Genomic DNA, 13848 nt, shown 5'->3' with positions numbered 1-13848 from the left:
TCTCTCCCTTTTTTTTTCTATTTGCAGCTTGCAGCATTGAGGTTTGAACTCAGGACCTCCCCCTTTCTAGGGAAATGCTCCATTACTTGAGCTGTGTTCCCAAGTCTTATTGCTTTATTTTGGAAATAGGGCCTTGAGTTTTTGCCCAGGACACGCTGGATAGGGATCCTCTTATTTGCCTCCAGAATAGCTAGGATTACAAGTACCTGCCCCCATGGCTAACTTACTGGTTGAGATGAGGGTCTTGCTAACTCTTCTCCCAGTCTGGCCTCAAACTATGGCCATCCCAGTCACCACCACCCATGTAATGTGATTATAAGCATGAGCTACCATGCCCAGCTTTTCTTTTCCTTTCTTTCTTTTTAAAATAAAATTTATAATGCACACTTAGACTATACAACATAATGTTATGAGAGAGACATTACCAAATTGTTACCAAAGAATAGCATATGAACATACCTGCTTTTCACTTTCTAAGAATTAATGAAAGGAAGAGATTCAGCAAAGTTTCCAAGTGGCTCACCTGAAGCTGTCATGGCAAACTGCTGCCTTGCTCATGTGAACGTAGCAAACTGTCTGTCCTGCAACATCCATTTGACTGAAGCTTGTGATGGGGACTCCAGGATAGCGGACGTATTCCACCTGGCCATGCTGTGGCGGGGAGGTGATGACATACACCAGTTCCTCAGGCCTGTCTGTTGCATCCACAGCCAGGAGCGTGGAGGTCGTCAGGATCCTCCGATCACCTTTAGACACCACCAGTGGTTTTGCAAGAATGACGATGTCACCTATGTAGAAGACAAGATTGTGGTCAGTAACCATATTTAAAAATAGCTAACACTGAAGGTAAGGTAAAAAAACAAAGAAAGGCCAAAATATACCCAAATCAAAACTATTGAAACATAGAAAGCTTTATATACCTATTATAGATAAAAGGTGTATGCACAAACTGAGAGGCCTTTCAGAAAAGGAAGAGAAAACACATGCAGACATACTTGGGTCTCCTTTCTTTCTGGCTCATGGCTCACATTTCTACCACCTAGTTTCCCTGAATTTGCAAACCCATGCCCTAGACAGGAAGTACATTACCTTCAAATCCAGTTGACGAAATCCTACTCATGACATTTCCCTCAACATCTCATTTTCTAAGTAAGTGTAAGGCCTTCAGAGATTGAGGGCGAGGGAGGATCCACATAGAAAAGGTCCCAAAACCTGCACAGAACTGAGTTTCCCTCCTCTGCTGTGACCCCATCATGCTAAGGCATTCGAAGAGAGCCCACCCTTCTTCATTAACTGTCTGTGCCCATGATTTGCAATACATTTTTGACTGAACATGTAATGAACATACTTTTTGTCAAGAGAAATTAATGTACAAAATAGCATCTATAGTGTATCACTTATTAGAAATTCATCCTACAACAAAAATAAGCAAAAAAATATAACCACAAATAAATATCTCAACATCAACTAGTTTATAAAAAAATTATTTCAAGACAATTGTAAGTACCACACATTTAATCACCCAATTTATTTCCAAGTTACCTGGTAGTCAAAATTTGAGTGAGAAGACAGACAGACAGAGACAGAGAGTTGGAGAGAGGAGAGAAGGAGGAAGAGAGGGAGGGAGGAAAAGAGAAAGAGGGAAGCAAGGAGGGAAGGAGAGAGGAAAGAAGGAGAGACAGGAAGGAAGGAAGGAAGGAGAGACAGGAAGGAAGGAAGGAAGGAAGGAAGGAAGGAAGGAAGGAAGGAAGGAAGGAAGGAAGGAAGGAAGGAAGGAAGGAAGGAAGGAAGGAGAGACAGGAAGGAAGGAAGGAAGGAAGGAAGGAAGGAAGGAAGGAAGGAAGGAAGGAAGGAAGGAAGGAAGAAGGAAGGAAGGAAGGAAGGAAGAAGGAAGGAAGGAAGGAAGGGAGGGAGGGAGGGAGGGAGGGAGGGAAGGAGGGAGGGAAGGAGAAAGGGAGGGAGGGGGAAGGAGGGGGGAGGGAGGGGGAGGGAGGGAGGGAGGGAGGGAGGGAAGGGGGAGAGAGAAAGAAAGAAAGAGAAAGAAAGAAAGTCAGAGAAGCATGAACAAGATAGGATTCATACTATCTTCACACAAGCTGTAGTGACAATTCAACACCAATAGTGTCTACTCTTAATTGTCTAGTGGGTTTCACAGATTTTTTTCCCCTTCATTTGCCATTTATAAGCTGCTGACTTGTATTAGTATGTGAGCTGCCTAATAAATTAAAGTGAAGCTTATTCTCTTAGAGTGAAGCTTAATATTTTAGTGCTTTTTCTCTCCCTACAGAGTGTGCATCAGTACTTTTCAAAGTGAAAAGTAATGACTTTCAACTTCTTTCAATGGCAAACTTCCTTCTGTTTATTTCTTTATTAAAAATATTCCACTTTCTTATTTTTATATTGCAAACATTTTTCTTTTGAAATATTATTTTCAAATGGTAATTCACCTCCTGAAGACAAAATTAGAAATACATCACTGTGGTAAACTCCTAATCATTAAAATGGCTTTTGTAGCCACATTCTGGGAAAGGCTAAATTTCTAATAGGAAATAAGATCATCCACTCTCAAGAAGACCACAAATCCCAGAAAGAGCAGGTGAGGTGTCCAAATACGGAGTGACAATTGAGAGAATTTGATAGATGCATAATGGAAGGAAGAAAGAAAAAAAGGAGAAAGAAAGAAATGTTGAATATATATGTGACAGCTCACTTCTGGTTATAGAAATGGGTGTCAAGAAACACTAGTAGACATACTTTTACCTTTTCCCATGTCCTTAATGATGATGTGACAATCATATGCAGGTGATCTGTTGTCACCATCCCAGAGGTAGAAGGTAAAGCTATCTCGATCGTGGGAGTCAATTGCCCCCGTGTGTGTATATCTCAGCAAGTTCAGATCCACATCCATCTGGGTGCATTTCATGCCAGGGGAGAGAGGGACCCAGCCCCTTCCTATCTGAAAGATGCCAGGAATTAGTCAGCTGCCCCGGGTCTCCTCAGAAACTCCAAACTATATCTTTCCATGTTACATTATATTTTTCCTTTCAAATAAATATGCTAAAATAATATAAGACATTGGGGGGGGGAATAATCTTTAACCAAAGGACTTTTAACAACGTTATGTGACAATTCAACGGCAATGGTATTTCCAAAGTATTTATCATATGCAATCATGGATGATTAAATATTCTAATTAATGAGAGCAGGTGGTTAATTTACCTGCTAGAATGGTTTCTTTACAAATTAAATGTGTTTTTCCCCCTTTAAAAAAATCATAACACTATACAACTAATCCAACCTATTTTTTTAATGGTTTGCTACCAGGCTTAGCTGATAAAAGGAGAAATTGAATGACTGCATTTATTCCTCAGGCTATTTTTCAGTTCTACTGAGACCTAATAAAAATGATCAGGACCCCAACTCTCCTGACCTTTATATCCTAAGTTAGCAAAAATATAAGCTCTCAATACTATCAGAATCTTCCAAATACAATCAACAGTAGGAATTAAATATTCTGCACAGAGTTTGATGTAGAAATTGTAGAAATCATTTTCAATTACAAATGGTTCTCATGCTGAAGGACTGGCCAACAATTGAGAGCATTCGAGTGAAAAAAAATAAATCTTTGTTGTGTTATTCTCTTAGGACACACACAGCTTTCCCTACCAATAGCTCCTCAAAAGTTATTAGGTATGATTCAAGTATAATGCCAAGATTATATTGAATTTTTTTCCATCTGAATAACAGAAATTTAAATCATTTACTCTTTATTTCCCTTTGGTTATCCCACAGACTTTCTGTTCCTAGAGAGAAATGTTTGTCCTTTTTTTACCCAGGTATATTACCATTTCTCATTCTGCCTGATACAGTTCCTTCCTCCTTAATACTTCTCCCTGCAGATGTAAGTTCAACCAGGGCTCATTGGATACAAGTTAATTATATTTTAACAGCTACACAATATTTGTTTCCATCATAATATCTATTTGCAAGTAGAACTTTTCAGATGGACCCTCCTTTAAAATTTTGAACTAAGCTGCCTGAAATTTGCTTACACATTTCCTCTTTGTAAATCTTGACAAAAATTTAAAGAAGTAATAATCTTTTGTTCTCTTCACCTCCATCTAACTTCTTAGTTATACATGACTTGACAGAATGACAGGAAAGCCTGAAATAGGAAAATAAGAGTCTGCCTCAAAAATGAGAAGACAAGGAAAACCAACAAGAAAACAAGAGCCTTTGAGAGAGTTCAGAAGACTTAGGCAGCCAACCTGGGGAACCCTGAGGGGGCTGGGGAAGAATGGGGTGGAGCCCCACCAGGCCCCCGGTCCCATCTGGATTTTCACATATCCAAAGCAGTTCAGTTCCCAAGCCACCTAAATGGGTGAGTGTTCACTGCATTTCTGCTTCATTACTCCCTGAAATGAAATAAGGGCACAGCTGTACCTCAATTTAAATCAGTGACTGCTCTTCACTGTGATTTTCTATGGTGCCTATAGACTAAGACAATCAAGCTGTTCCACACACACACAGAAGGAATCCTTTCTGAATTCCTAGGACTGAGTCTATGTTCATGAAGAGTTACATATTCGCTCACATAATCACATTGGAGATGGCAAGTGGTTGCTGCTTGTCTTAATCCACTATTCAAATAAACATTTTGATCGATTACTGGAAATTACTTTCCTTAAGTGACTGATCCATAACTAATGGTAGGTTATCCCTAACACAGTCTGAATCAGACTGAAATTTTGCTATTCTAGAAGCGAAGTGAAATACGATCAGACCATGCTCAAGCTGTTGTAAGTCAGCAGTGGAACCCAGTGACTTACCTTAGGTACATGGGGCATAGTATGATGTTTCTGATGTTTCCATTAGAGCAAAAGTAATATTTCCAGAACACATGCAACTCCAGGAATGTTAAGTTACTTCATTATGCAGTTTACTGGATTCAAATATGGCAGGTGTTAAAATCTAATAGATGTCAATGTGGGTGTTATGGCCTCCATGTAAAGCTCCCCCAATGGACTTCATGGCTCAAGACTTAGATCACCCAGACCTTAACCTAAGGAAGGGAGTATGGGATTGTGGATAAAGGTCCCAACCTTTCCGGTTTAAAGTCTCTCTCAGGGGAATTCAGACAATTTGGTGTACATTGTAGACTACGTTGCTTCCCTAGAGGGAGGTGAGAATTCTCCCTGTAGAGAATCATCAAGAAGGCAGGAATGGGTAATATTAAGACTTGGTAATACTTGGAGTCTAAAGGGGAAAGAGCTTGTGTCCCAGGTACTGCCTTCAGTCTCTGCACTACAAAAGCAAGATCAGGCAGAGACCATTGTTGGGTTAGGAGAGAAAGAGCTGGAGGCTGCCACAGGCCCCACCATCATAAAAAAAAAAAAAAGATTATTTTTTGCATGCTTCTGAAAGTGGGAATCAAACATGGAGAGGGGGGGGAGGGAAGGAGGGAGAGAGAGCAGACAGACAGGAATTGATTGTTGGTAGATTTGAAGGAGTTTTATGATTGAGGTGCTAGATTCTAAAAAGGAAAGTGATGTGGATCCATAGTTAAAAATCTGAGGGAAAGGGGCTGGGAAGGTGGCTCAGTGGTAGAGCCCTTGCCTTGCATGCCTGAGGCCCTGCGTTCGATTCCTCAGCACCACATAAGCAAAAAGAAAAAAGCCAGAAGTGGCGCTGTGGTAGAGCTCTAGCCTTGAGCTGAAGAGCTGAGGAACAGCGCCCAGATCCAGAGTGCAGGCCCCACGACCTGACCCCAAAAAAAACAAAAAAACAAAAAACCTTTAAAAAAAATCTGAGGTAAATAAAGATGTCTTAAAAGCTACCAATTCTCTTCAGAAACTAGACAGCTTGCTTTTCCTGGTAACTTCTTCACCGACAATCCCCCAGAGAAGGAAGCAGTGAAAAAAACTTAACAACATTGATTAAATTTACCTGGCACTGACTAAGAAATTTTAGAAGAGCCTAAGTTTAACCCTAGGCTAGGAAAATCAGATTTTCTACTCTTGGACAATAAATAGGACTATTAGAGAAGAGTTAGAATTGTATAAATGTGTATGTTGAAAATATTTTGACCTGCCTTGCTCATTTTGAACAAGAAAGATAAAAGGGCCCTCACCTTAAGTTGAAGTTGTCCATTTTGGGGAAGCTTTTCAAATAAATAGTAAATCTTTTCCCTGGGGGAGTCTTTATCTATGGCAGAAAGGACAGCACTTGACAGGATACGAGTATCACCCACATTCACCACAACTTCAGCCTTCCTGAAAGAGGAAAATGAATGGTAAGGTTGATAGAAAACTTGGAGGTGTTCCCTGAGGAGGGTACACTGACACTCTGTTAGAATTCCCACCTTCCAACTCATAAAGGAATGTCCCAAGAATTCAAAATGATTAGTCAGGCACATGACTTAGGATTCAGTTTGCTCTTGCTCATTTTGCTTAGCACATAAAAGTCTGAACAAGAAGACAGTGGCTGTGAATAGGGTACCAGGTCGCTAAATACTTCTAATTGCTGACATGTTAAAAAATCATTTTTTAATTTCCAATATTTCATTTGGTACTCATAACAATATCTCCACCAAATAGAGGGGCCAGTAACAATCCTTGTAATCTTACAGACAGAAACTTCCTGAAAATGATTTACACTGTCTCTGAGTTCAGTGCTGTTTTTAGATTATCTGTGACCCTGTGAATTGCTCTTGCTGCCCCTGGTAATGTCCTGATGGTTGTGTTCTTACAGAGATTCATCTTCTCTCAGGGCTAGAGAGTTGGGCTAGCAGTTGGCATGGCAAACAGCCGAGAGACACAGGGCACCGGCTGGGCTGTGAGCAGCTGCTGCGTCTACCATGGATGCTGCTGCTTCTATAGCCAGTACGGCCATTCTCCCTGGTCTCACCCAAGGAAGTCATGGACCTTTCTCACCAGTGTTTCTAACTCTCCACAGTAGATCCTCACACATGCTTCTTCTGTCCACCGTAACAGCTTTGTTTCTCGAGAAATGTCTGGATGGTTGCAATCCTTGGGATACAGATCAATGACACTGGGAATCACCAGCTGGCATCAGCCTTCCACTCCTCTATCAAGAAGCCAAATTCCAATCACCTCCATTTCAAGCTCTCTCACCCAGGGAGTGCTTCTTGCCAACCCAGAAATTTCATTTTCCCTGAAGTAGATTTTTCCCGTCTTTTAACAGAGAATAGTTAACCCTAGTATTCTAGAAGGCTAAGCCTCTTGGTTGGGAGTTAGTAATGGAGATTAGTGGTGCTATTTATATAAAGAGATAGATTAATCAAAACAGGAAGCCAATAACATGAAGAAGATAGGGGGTTGGGTAGAAAGGAAGTATCAGAATCAGATGTCAGAAAAGTCAAAGATATCCTAATTTAGTCACCCTAAAAGGGATTTTATTTGGAAAGTGATCACAGGAAACAGAAGAGAGGGAGTGAAAAAGGAAGAGGAGAGGGAACAAAGTGTTTTGGCTGCTTTGGGCAGTTGGGAACCAGTCTTGCTTGAGGTTCATTTTATATTCTGTTATTTTTTTTAAGAGATAGGATTTCACTACATTGCCCAGGATGGACCTGATCTCTGGGCTGAAGAGATGCTCTTGGACTTAGCCTTCCTGAGACTACATGCATGTAACACCAAGCCCAGATGCTGGGGATCTTTGGAGGAACCATGCAGAATGTGACTAACTTTGTATATTTGCAGGACAGGGAGCTGGGATACTTGCCCTATCCATCAGCCCCCTAGGTTAAGGGCTACCATCCCCCAGAATTCTCTCTACTATGCCTAGACATAGGCTGAATGTGCCGCTGAAGTTCACAGAGGCCCTTGGACATATTCCTTTACTGCGCCAGAATAATCAGACATTGGGTGGGGAGGGGGAAGCATGGTAATTTGGAGAACTAAATGCATTTCCTAGAGCACATAGAAGGACTATTAAAGAAATGGCATTGGTATACTACTGGGCACCAGTGGCTCACATCTGTAATCGTAACTACTCAGGAGGCTGAGATCTGAGGACTGCTATTTGAAGCCAGACAAGGTAGGTAAGTCCATGAGACTCTTATCTCCAATTAAGCACCACAAAAGCAGAAATTAGAGCTCACAAGGCAGAGTGATAACCTTGAGCAAAAAAGCTGAGGTACAGTGCCTAGGCCCTGAGTTCAAATCCCAGGACTGGCACAAAAGAAAGGAGAAAAAAGAAATTGTATTAAATGCTCTAATAGAGCCCAGTATGGTGAGACAAGCCATTATATTGGGTGAGAGTAGCCTTAATAAAGTGGTAAAGGTTGGAGACAGTGGGCAATAATGGAAGAAGCTGGCGAAAGCTACTCTTCCAAAAAGTTTGGCAGCAAAGGAATAGAGGACTGGATTATCTCTGTGTTTTTAGAATGAGAATATCTACCTGAAATCATGGAAATAATGAAACAGGATCACCCAACATGCACTAGCTGGTCTTTTCAAGCACTTCTACACATCTGAATTGACAATCTATGACCTGAATACTCCCATGCACAGACCAGTTAACAGAGAGGTGAAAGCAGAAAGAGCAAGTTCAAGCTCACTCCACTGTTACATGGTTGAATAAAACCTGTCTGAGCCCATCATCAGCTCTCCTAACTACTAACTATATCACTAAGTCTCAAAACAGAAAGACTAGAAGGAGGAAATTGGAGATGCAGGACAGACAAACAGGAGAGGATGTTCTGAAAGAAATCAAGGTGTTTTACTCAAAGACACATGGAAGAAAAAGAGGGAACATGGCTTCTTCTCCACAAGAGAGAAGGAAAGAGGAAAAGGAAAGGGAGGGACTTTGAATCACTTGCTAAATATCAGAGATATTTAGATATGCCAAGCCTGATCTCACCATTGCATATGTACATGTGGATTGAAATGTTCTATGCATCCATGTACACTTACAATTAGTAAGGAGGGAGACTTTTGAAGCAAGGTTGAATGAGATTTGGTGGTTGGGTAGCTATAGCTATTTCAGGAAGATTAGTTTTTGGGTTTTTTTTTTTTAAGGATGTGGTCTTTGGAGTCAGACAAGCTTGAAGAGTTCCTGGAGTATGTTTTTTGTTGTTGTTTATTTTATTTTGTGCTGGTCCTAGGGCTTGAACTCAGAGCCTGACTATACCTGAGCTGCTTTTGTTCAAGGCTAGCATTCTACCACTTGAGCCACAGATCCCAGCCTCCTGAGTAGCTAGGATTATAGTTGTGAGCCACCAGCGCCCGGCAGAGTAAGCTGTTTTAACTCTCTGGCCTGATTTTTCTCAGTGAGGACAATAATACTACTTGTCACAATTTGAATGATAAAGGTAATATGTATCAAAAAACTTTAACATCATGTCTGTCACATGGTAAATACTTCATGCTAATCGTCAGTCCTCTTAGATAAAGTGAGATTAGCAGAAAAAGGTTTTGTAATAATGTAAAAATCCTTCTTATTTTTCATATTTAGTCATCAAAACCAAACAAATCTGACATGCCAGCTTCTGAATAAGAATACAGAAATTTCTGGTATTTTTAGTCAAACTGATGTCTGTGAGGCCACTTTCCAAAAAACTATCACCAGTATATGTCCTATAATGCTTTTGAAGGAACTTAGGGAACAGTAGCAAGTGGTTGGGGTCTTGCTTAAGCCCCCTGTGTGCATAGTGCAGGACATTGCAGATATTTAGATGTTTTCAGGAAGGTGTTCAGTTCCTGATAAAACCCGGACTAGCCAAGCACTGGTGCTGGTAGCTCATGCCTGTAATCCTAACTACTCAGGAGGCTGTGAGCTGAGGATCTTGGTTCAAAGCCAGGCTAGGCAGAAAAGTCTGTGGGACTCTTATTTCCAATTAACCACCAGAAAACCAAAAGTGGTGGTGGCTCAAAGTGGTAAAGTGTGAGAAAAAAAAAAAAAGAAAAAAACCTTAGAGACAGCACCCAGGCCGAGTTCAAGCCTCACAACTGACAAAAAAAAAAAAAAAAAAAAACAATACCCAGGCTAACTGACACCTATTGCTGGTGTGCCATTGAGAAAAGAACAAGGTATTTGCCTATGGATGGTCCTGGACAACCTCTGGGCCTCCTCAAGTTCTGTATCATCTGTGTTCTTAGCACAGCTCTGCACAGTTGCCAGTTCTAAAAGGAATGGCCAGAACTGTAAGACTACAACTGACAAAAACTCTCTCCTATAAAGAAACCCTAAGCCGCTACAGAGGGAGTTTGCAATTAATAATACACAGTTTTCTAAAGTAGCCATGAATGGTGGGTTTCTGATCCATACACAATATAGTAAAAGACCAGAACCAAGGAGCACTGAACTGATAAAAGCAGCAGCATTGGTTAGTCCCTCTATTACCTCTAATCAAGGTTTGACCAAATCCATTGGGATCACTATCTGCATTGTGTCTGTCTGTCTGTCTGTCTGTCTGTCTGTCTGTCTGTCTGTCTGTCTGTGTCTGTGTTTAATCTTGATTGTGAACTGATTGGATTGAGAAGCCCAGGAAACTGGTAAACACGCCTCTAGATGCGTCTGCAGGTGTTTCCAGTAAGAACTAATTAAAGTGGGGGGAAGGCTCACACTGATATAGGCATCACCATCCCATAGGATGGAATAAAAGAGGGAAAGAGAAAGTATTCAACTCAGATATATTCTCTCATCTCTCTTTTCTCTCTCCCCTCTCCGCTCTCCCCTTCTCCCCTTTCTGTCTTCCCTGCCCAGCCATCATAATGTGAGCTGCTCAGTTCTACCAAACCCTCTTCACCAGAATGGAATGAAATTTCTGAAACTATCAGCCAAAACAGGTCCTCCCTCCTTAAGATTTCCTCATTTCATCACAGTGAAGGTAAAACTGACTAAGATAATGTGTTCAAGTATTTAACAAAATGTGCACAGCTCATTATCTAAGACATTTAGAACTAAGCCAAGAGATTACACTAACTAGTATTTGTACTAAAGGTTCCAATGTATACTGCATTATCTAACTAGGACATTTAGAACAAAGTCAAATAAGTCAAATAATTAAGGTCCTAATGCTTTAGGAGAGATTACATTAACTAGTGTTTGTACTAAAGGTTTCAACTATCTAAGTGGGTGGGGTGAGTTGTGATAAGTTTGGACAGTGGAAGACTTGCTTCTCGGAAGGGATGCTCAATCCCTCTGCACCCAGTATTGTGGACTTCATAGAACCCTCTAGAAATATGGAAGAGGCTCTCTTCAAGTGGCTTACTTGCTTAATGTTGGTTTCTCATCATTAACCGGAAAGACCTCTACTGAAATCATTTTAACTATCTTGTGTTTCCCATCTGACAACTGGACAGCAAAGTCGTCAGCTAGGCCCTCTGAGCCATCGTGCACATATGACAGCTTCAGTCCTGCAAGAAAGAACACACAGAGAAAGTAAATCTCCCATGTGATAGGCCTACCCGGATGCGTTCCATAAATGATCTTATTTAATTCTGCGGCATGGGTGACAGCAAGAATTCACCAAACAGTTCAGCAAGCAAAGTAAGAGAGATCTGTAACGTAAAGGAATAGCTTCAGAGCTTTTAAAAGATTATTTAGCAATGTAGTATTTGAAAAGGGCTTTATATGAAATCAGTATGGAAAGGACATAGTAAGTAAATTGCATCTATACAAAGGTGTTCAAGTGTTTAAATAAAACAGAGAAAAATACTTTATTGAGGAAAAGTAGAAAATTAGACTCTTGCTTTGAGTCAGCTACCAAACTAAATTCTAAGAGGACCAAAACTGAAATACAAAACCATATATTACTTATTCTAAAACCTACTTAGAATTTGTATAAAAATGAAAAAAAGCTGAGCCCTGGTGGCTCATGTCTGTAATCCTACAGGAGGCTGAGATGAGGATGGCAGTTCAAAGCCAGCCCACGCAAGAAAGTCTATAAGAATATTATCTCCAATAAACTACTGAGAAAAACTAGAAGTGGCACTGTGGCTCAAGTAGTAGAACACTAGCCTTGAGCAAAAGAAGCTAAGGGACGGTGAGTTCAAGCCCCAGGACTAGGAAAGAAAGAGAGAGAAAGAGAAATAGAAAAAAAGAAAGATAGAGGAAAGAGGGAAATAAAGAGTGAAAAAGAGAAAGAGAAAGAAAGAAAGGGAGAGGGAAAGAGGGGGAAAAGGGGGAGGGAAGGAGAGAGTGGAAGGAAGGAAGGAAGGGAGAGAGCCCAGAATAATCAAAACAGTCTCAAAAAAGAACACAGCCACACTTTCTATTTTAACACATATTACCAAAAAAAACTAATAGCTACCAATAAGTTGGTAACTGTTAGCAATAGAAAACTAAAAGGTGTGCACCAAGAAAGATGACAAATGTTTATTGACCTGTGAATTTTAATACAAAGAAGTGGAAAATTATCTACATATTTTTAAATAAGAAATAATTATACAAAATTATAATAGCTTTCATCCATGCAATGAAACAAGATCTCTGTCCCAAACTATATGTCAATGAACACTTAAATGGCTATATTAACGTATAAAAACAGACTACGTAGTATTATAGCAGTTTGGTTAAGCCCTGTGTTTGTGTGTGGAGATGATTATAAGAATACACTAAAAATTTTAACTTTTTATTGTAGTGACAAATGAACCAAAACTAAAGTCTGAATCAGGACTGTTTTTTTCCTTTGTCTTAAACTTGAAGTGAAAACATACATTGTAGCAATATAGTCTATAATTGCAGCATACAGTTAAGAATTTTGTAAGGCATATTCTCTAGCATTTTCTTTGCAATTGTTAAAAATGGAGAAATAGATGGATTTTCTTTTCAAACTAGGATGAAAAGCCAGCACTCTCACTGGAAGAATGCAGGAGGAAAGTCAAGCAAGTGCTGAACCAAAGTAAGCAAGCAAAGGAATGGCTAGAGTCCCTGGGTAAGCACCTCACACAGGATAAGACACATGAAAAAAAGTGTGTGTGTGTGTGTGTGTGTGTGTGTGTGTGTGTGTGTGTGTGTGTGAAAGAGAGAGAGAGAGAGAGAGAGAGAGAGAGAGAGAGAGAGAGAGAGAGAGAAATTCTAGAATTTTAGTAATGCTAGAACTGAACTTTTGCTCAAATTTTGGAAAGTATTTTTGTATGTGGAAAATGGGATGAGACCATTTTTTTGAAAGAGTAATTAAAAAATCATTTAGGCTGCTATTCCAATGTGTCATTTCCCTCAAGAGCAAATTATCTGCTGAGAGACTAATGAGTCATTATTATATGCAGTTCTATATTTGTTTCAACTGTGGGAATTTTTGGCAGGCAAATCTCTTAAAATGTAATCGCATGATCTCAATAGAGTTAAAAAGGATTTTTTTTTATCACATTAAAAGTTGTGTGCTAAAATCCCGAACAGCACAGATAGCATTTTAATGGTTCTTTACAACAAAAAGAAAACAGTATTGTCTTTTAGTAAGGCACCAGTGGCCCTCACCTGTAATCTTAGCTGCTCAGGAGCCTGAGAGCTAGAGAAAAGTGGTTTGAGGACAGCCTAGGTAGAAAATTTCACTAGACCTCATCTCTAAATCACCAGCAAAAAGCAGGGCTGGAGATATGGTTCAAGTAGTAGAGCACTGTAAGCAAATATGAGACCCTGAGTTCAAACTCCTGTACCATATACACAGAAGGCAAAAAGGAAGGAAGGAAGGAAGGAAGGAAGGAAGGAAGGAAGGAAGGAAGGAAGGAAGGAAGGAAGGAAGGAAGGAAGGAAGGAAGGGAGGGAGGGAGGGAGGGAGGGAGGGAGGGAAGGAGAAAGGGAGGGAGGGAAGGAGGTAGGAGGGAAGGAGGGAGGGAGGGAAGGAGGGAGGGAGGGAGGGAGAGAGGGAGGAAAGAAGGGAGGAAA

At 40.4% G+C, this 13848-nt stretch overlaps 1 protein-coding gene across 2 annotated transcripts in view; it reads right to left on the bottom strand.

The window, feature by feature from the left end:
• Positions 1 to 13848, bottom strand: part of Frem1 (FRAS1 related extracellular matrix 1) — a 139142-nt gene that overhangs the window by 58054 nt on the left and 67240 nt on the right. For both annotated transcript variants that reach the window (XM_070033150.1, XM_070033148.1), the window contains exons 21-24: positions 11234 to 11378; positions 6131 to 6272; positions 2761 to 2956; positions 524 to 788 (exon numbers count right to left, since the gene is read on the bottom strand). In XM_070033150.1, coding sequence (XP_069889251.1) covers positions 524 to 788; positions 2761 to 2956; positions 6131 to 6272; positions 11234 to 11378 — 748 coding nt within the window. The remainder of the gene's footprint in view (positions 1 to 523; positions 789 to 2760; positions 2957 to 6130; positions 6273 to 11233; positions 11379 to 13848) is intronic.

Source organism: Dipodomys merriami, unplaced genomic scaffold, assembly GCF_024711535.1.
Source record: "Dipodomys merriami isolate MVZ:Mamm:240054 unplaced genomic scaffold, mDipMer1.0.p SCAF_22, whole genome shotgun sequence".
Classification (NCBI taxonomy): Eukaryota; Metazoa; Chordata; class Mammalia; order Rodentia; family Heteromyidae; genus Dipodomys; species Dipodomys merriami.
This window is presented reverse-complemented; position numbering and strand designations above follow the sequence as displayed.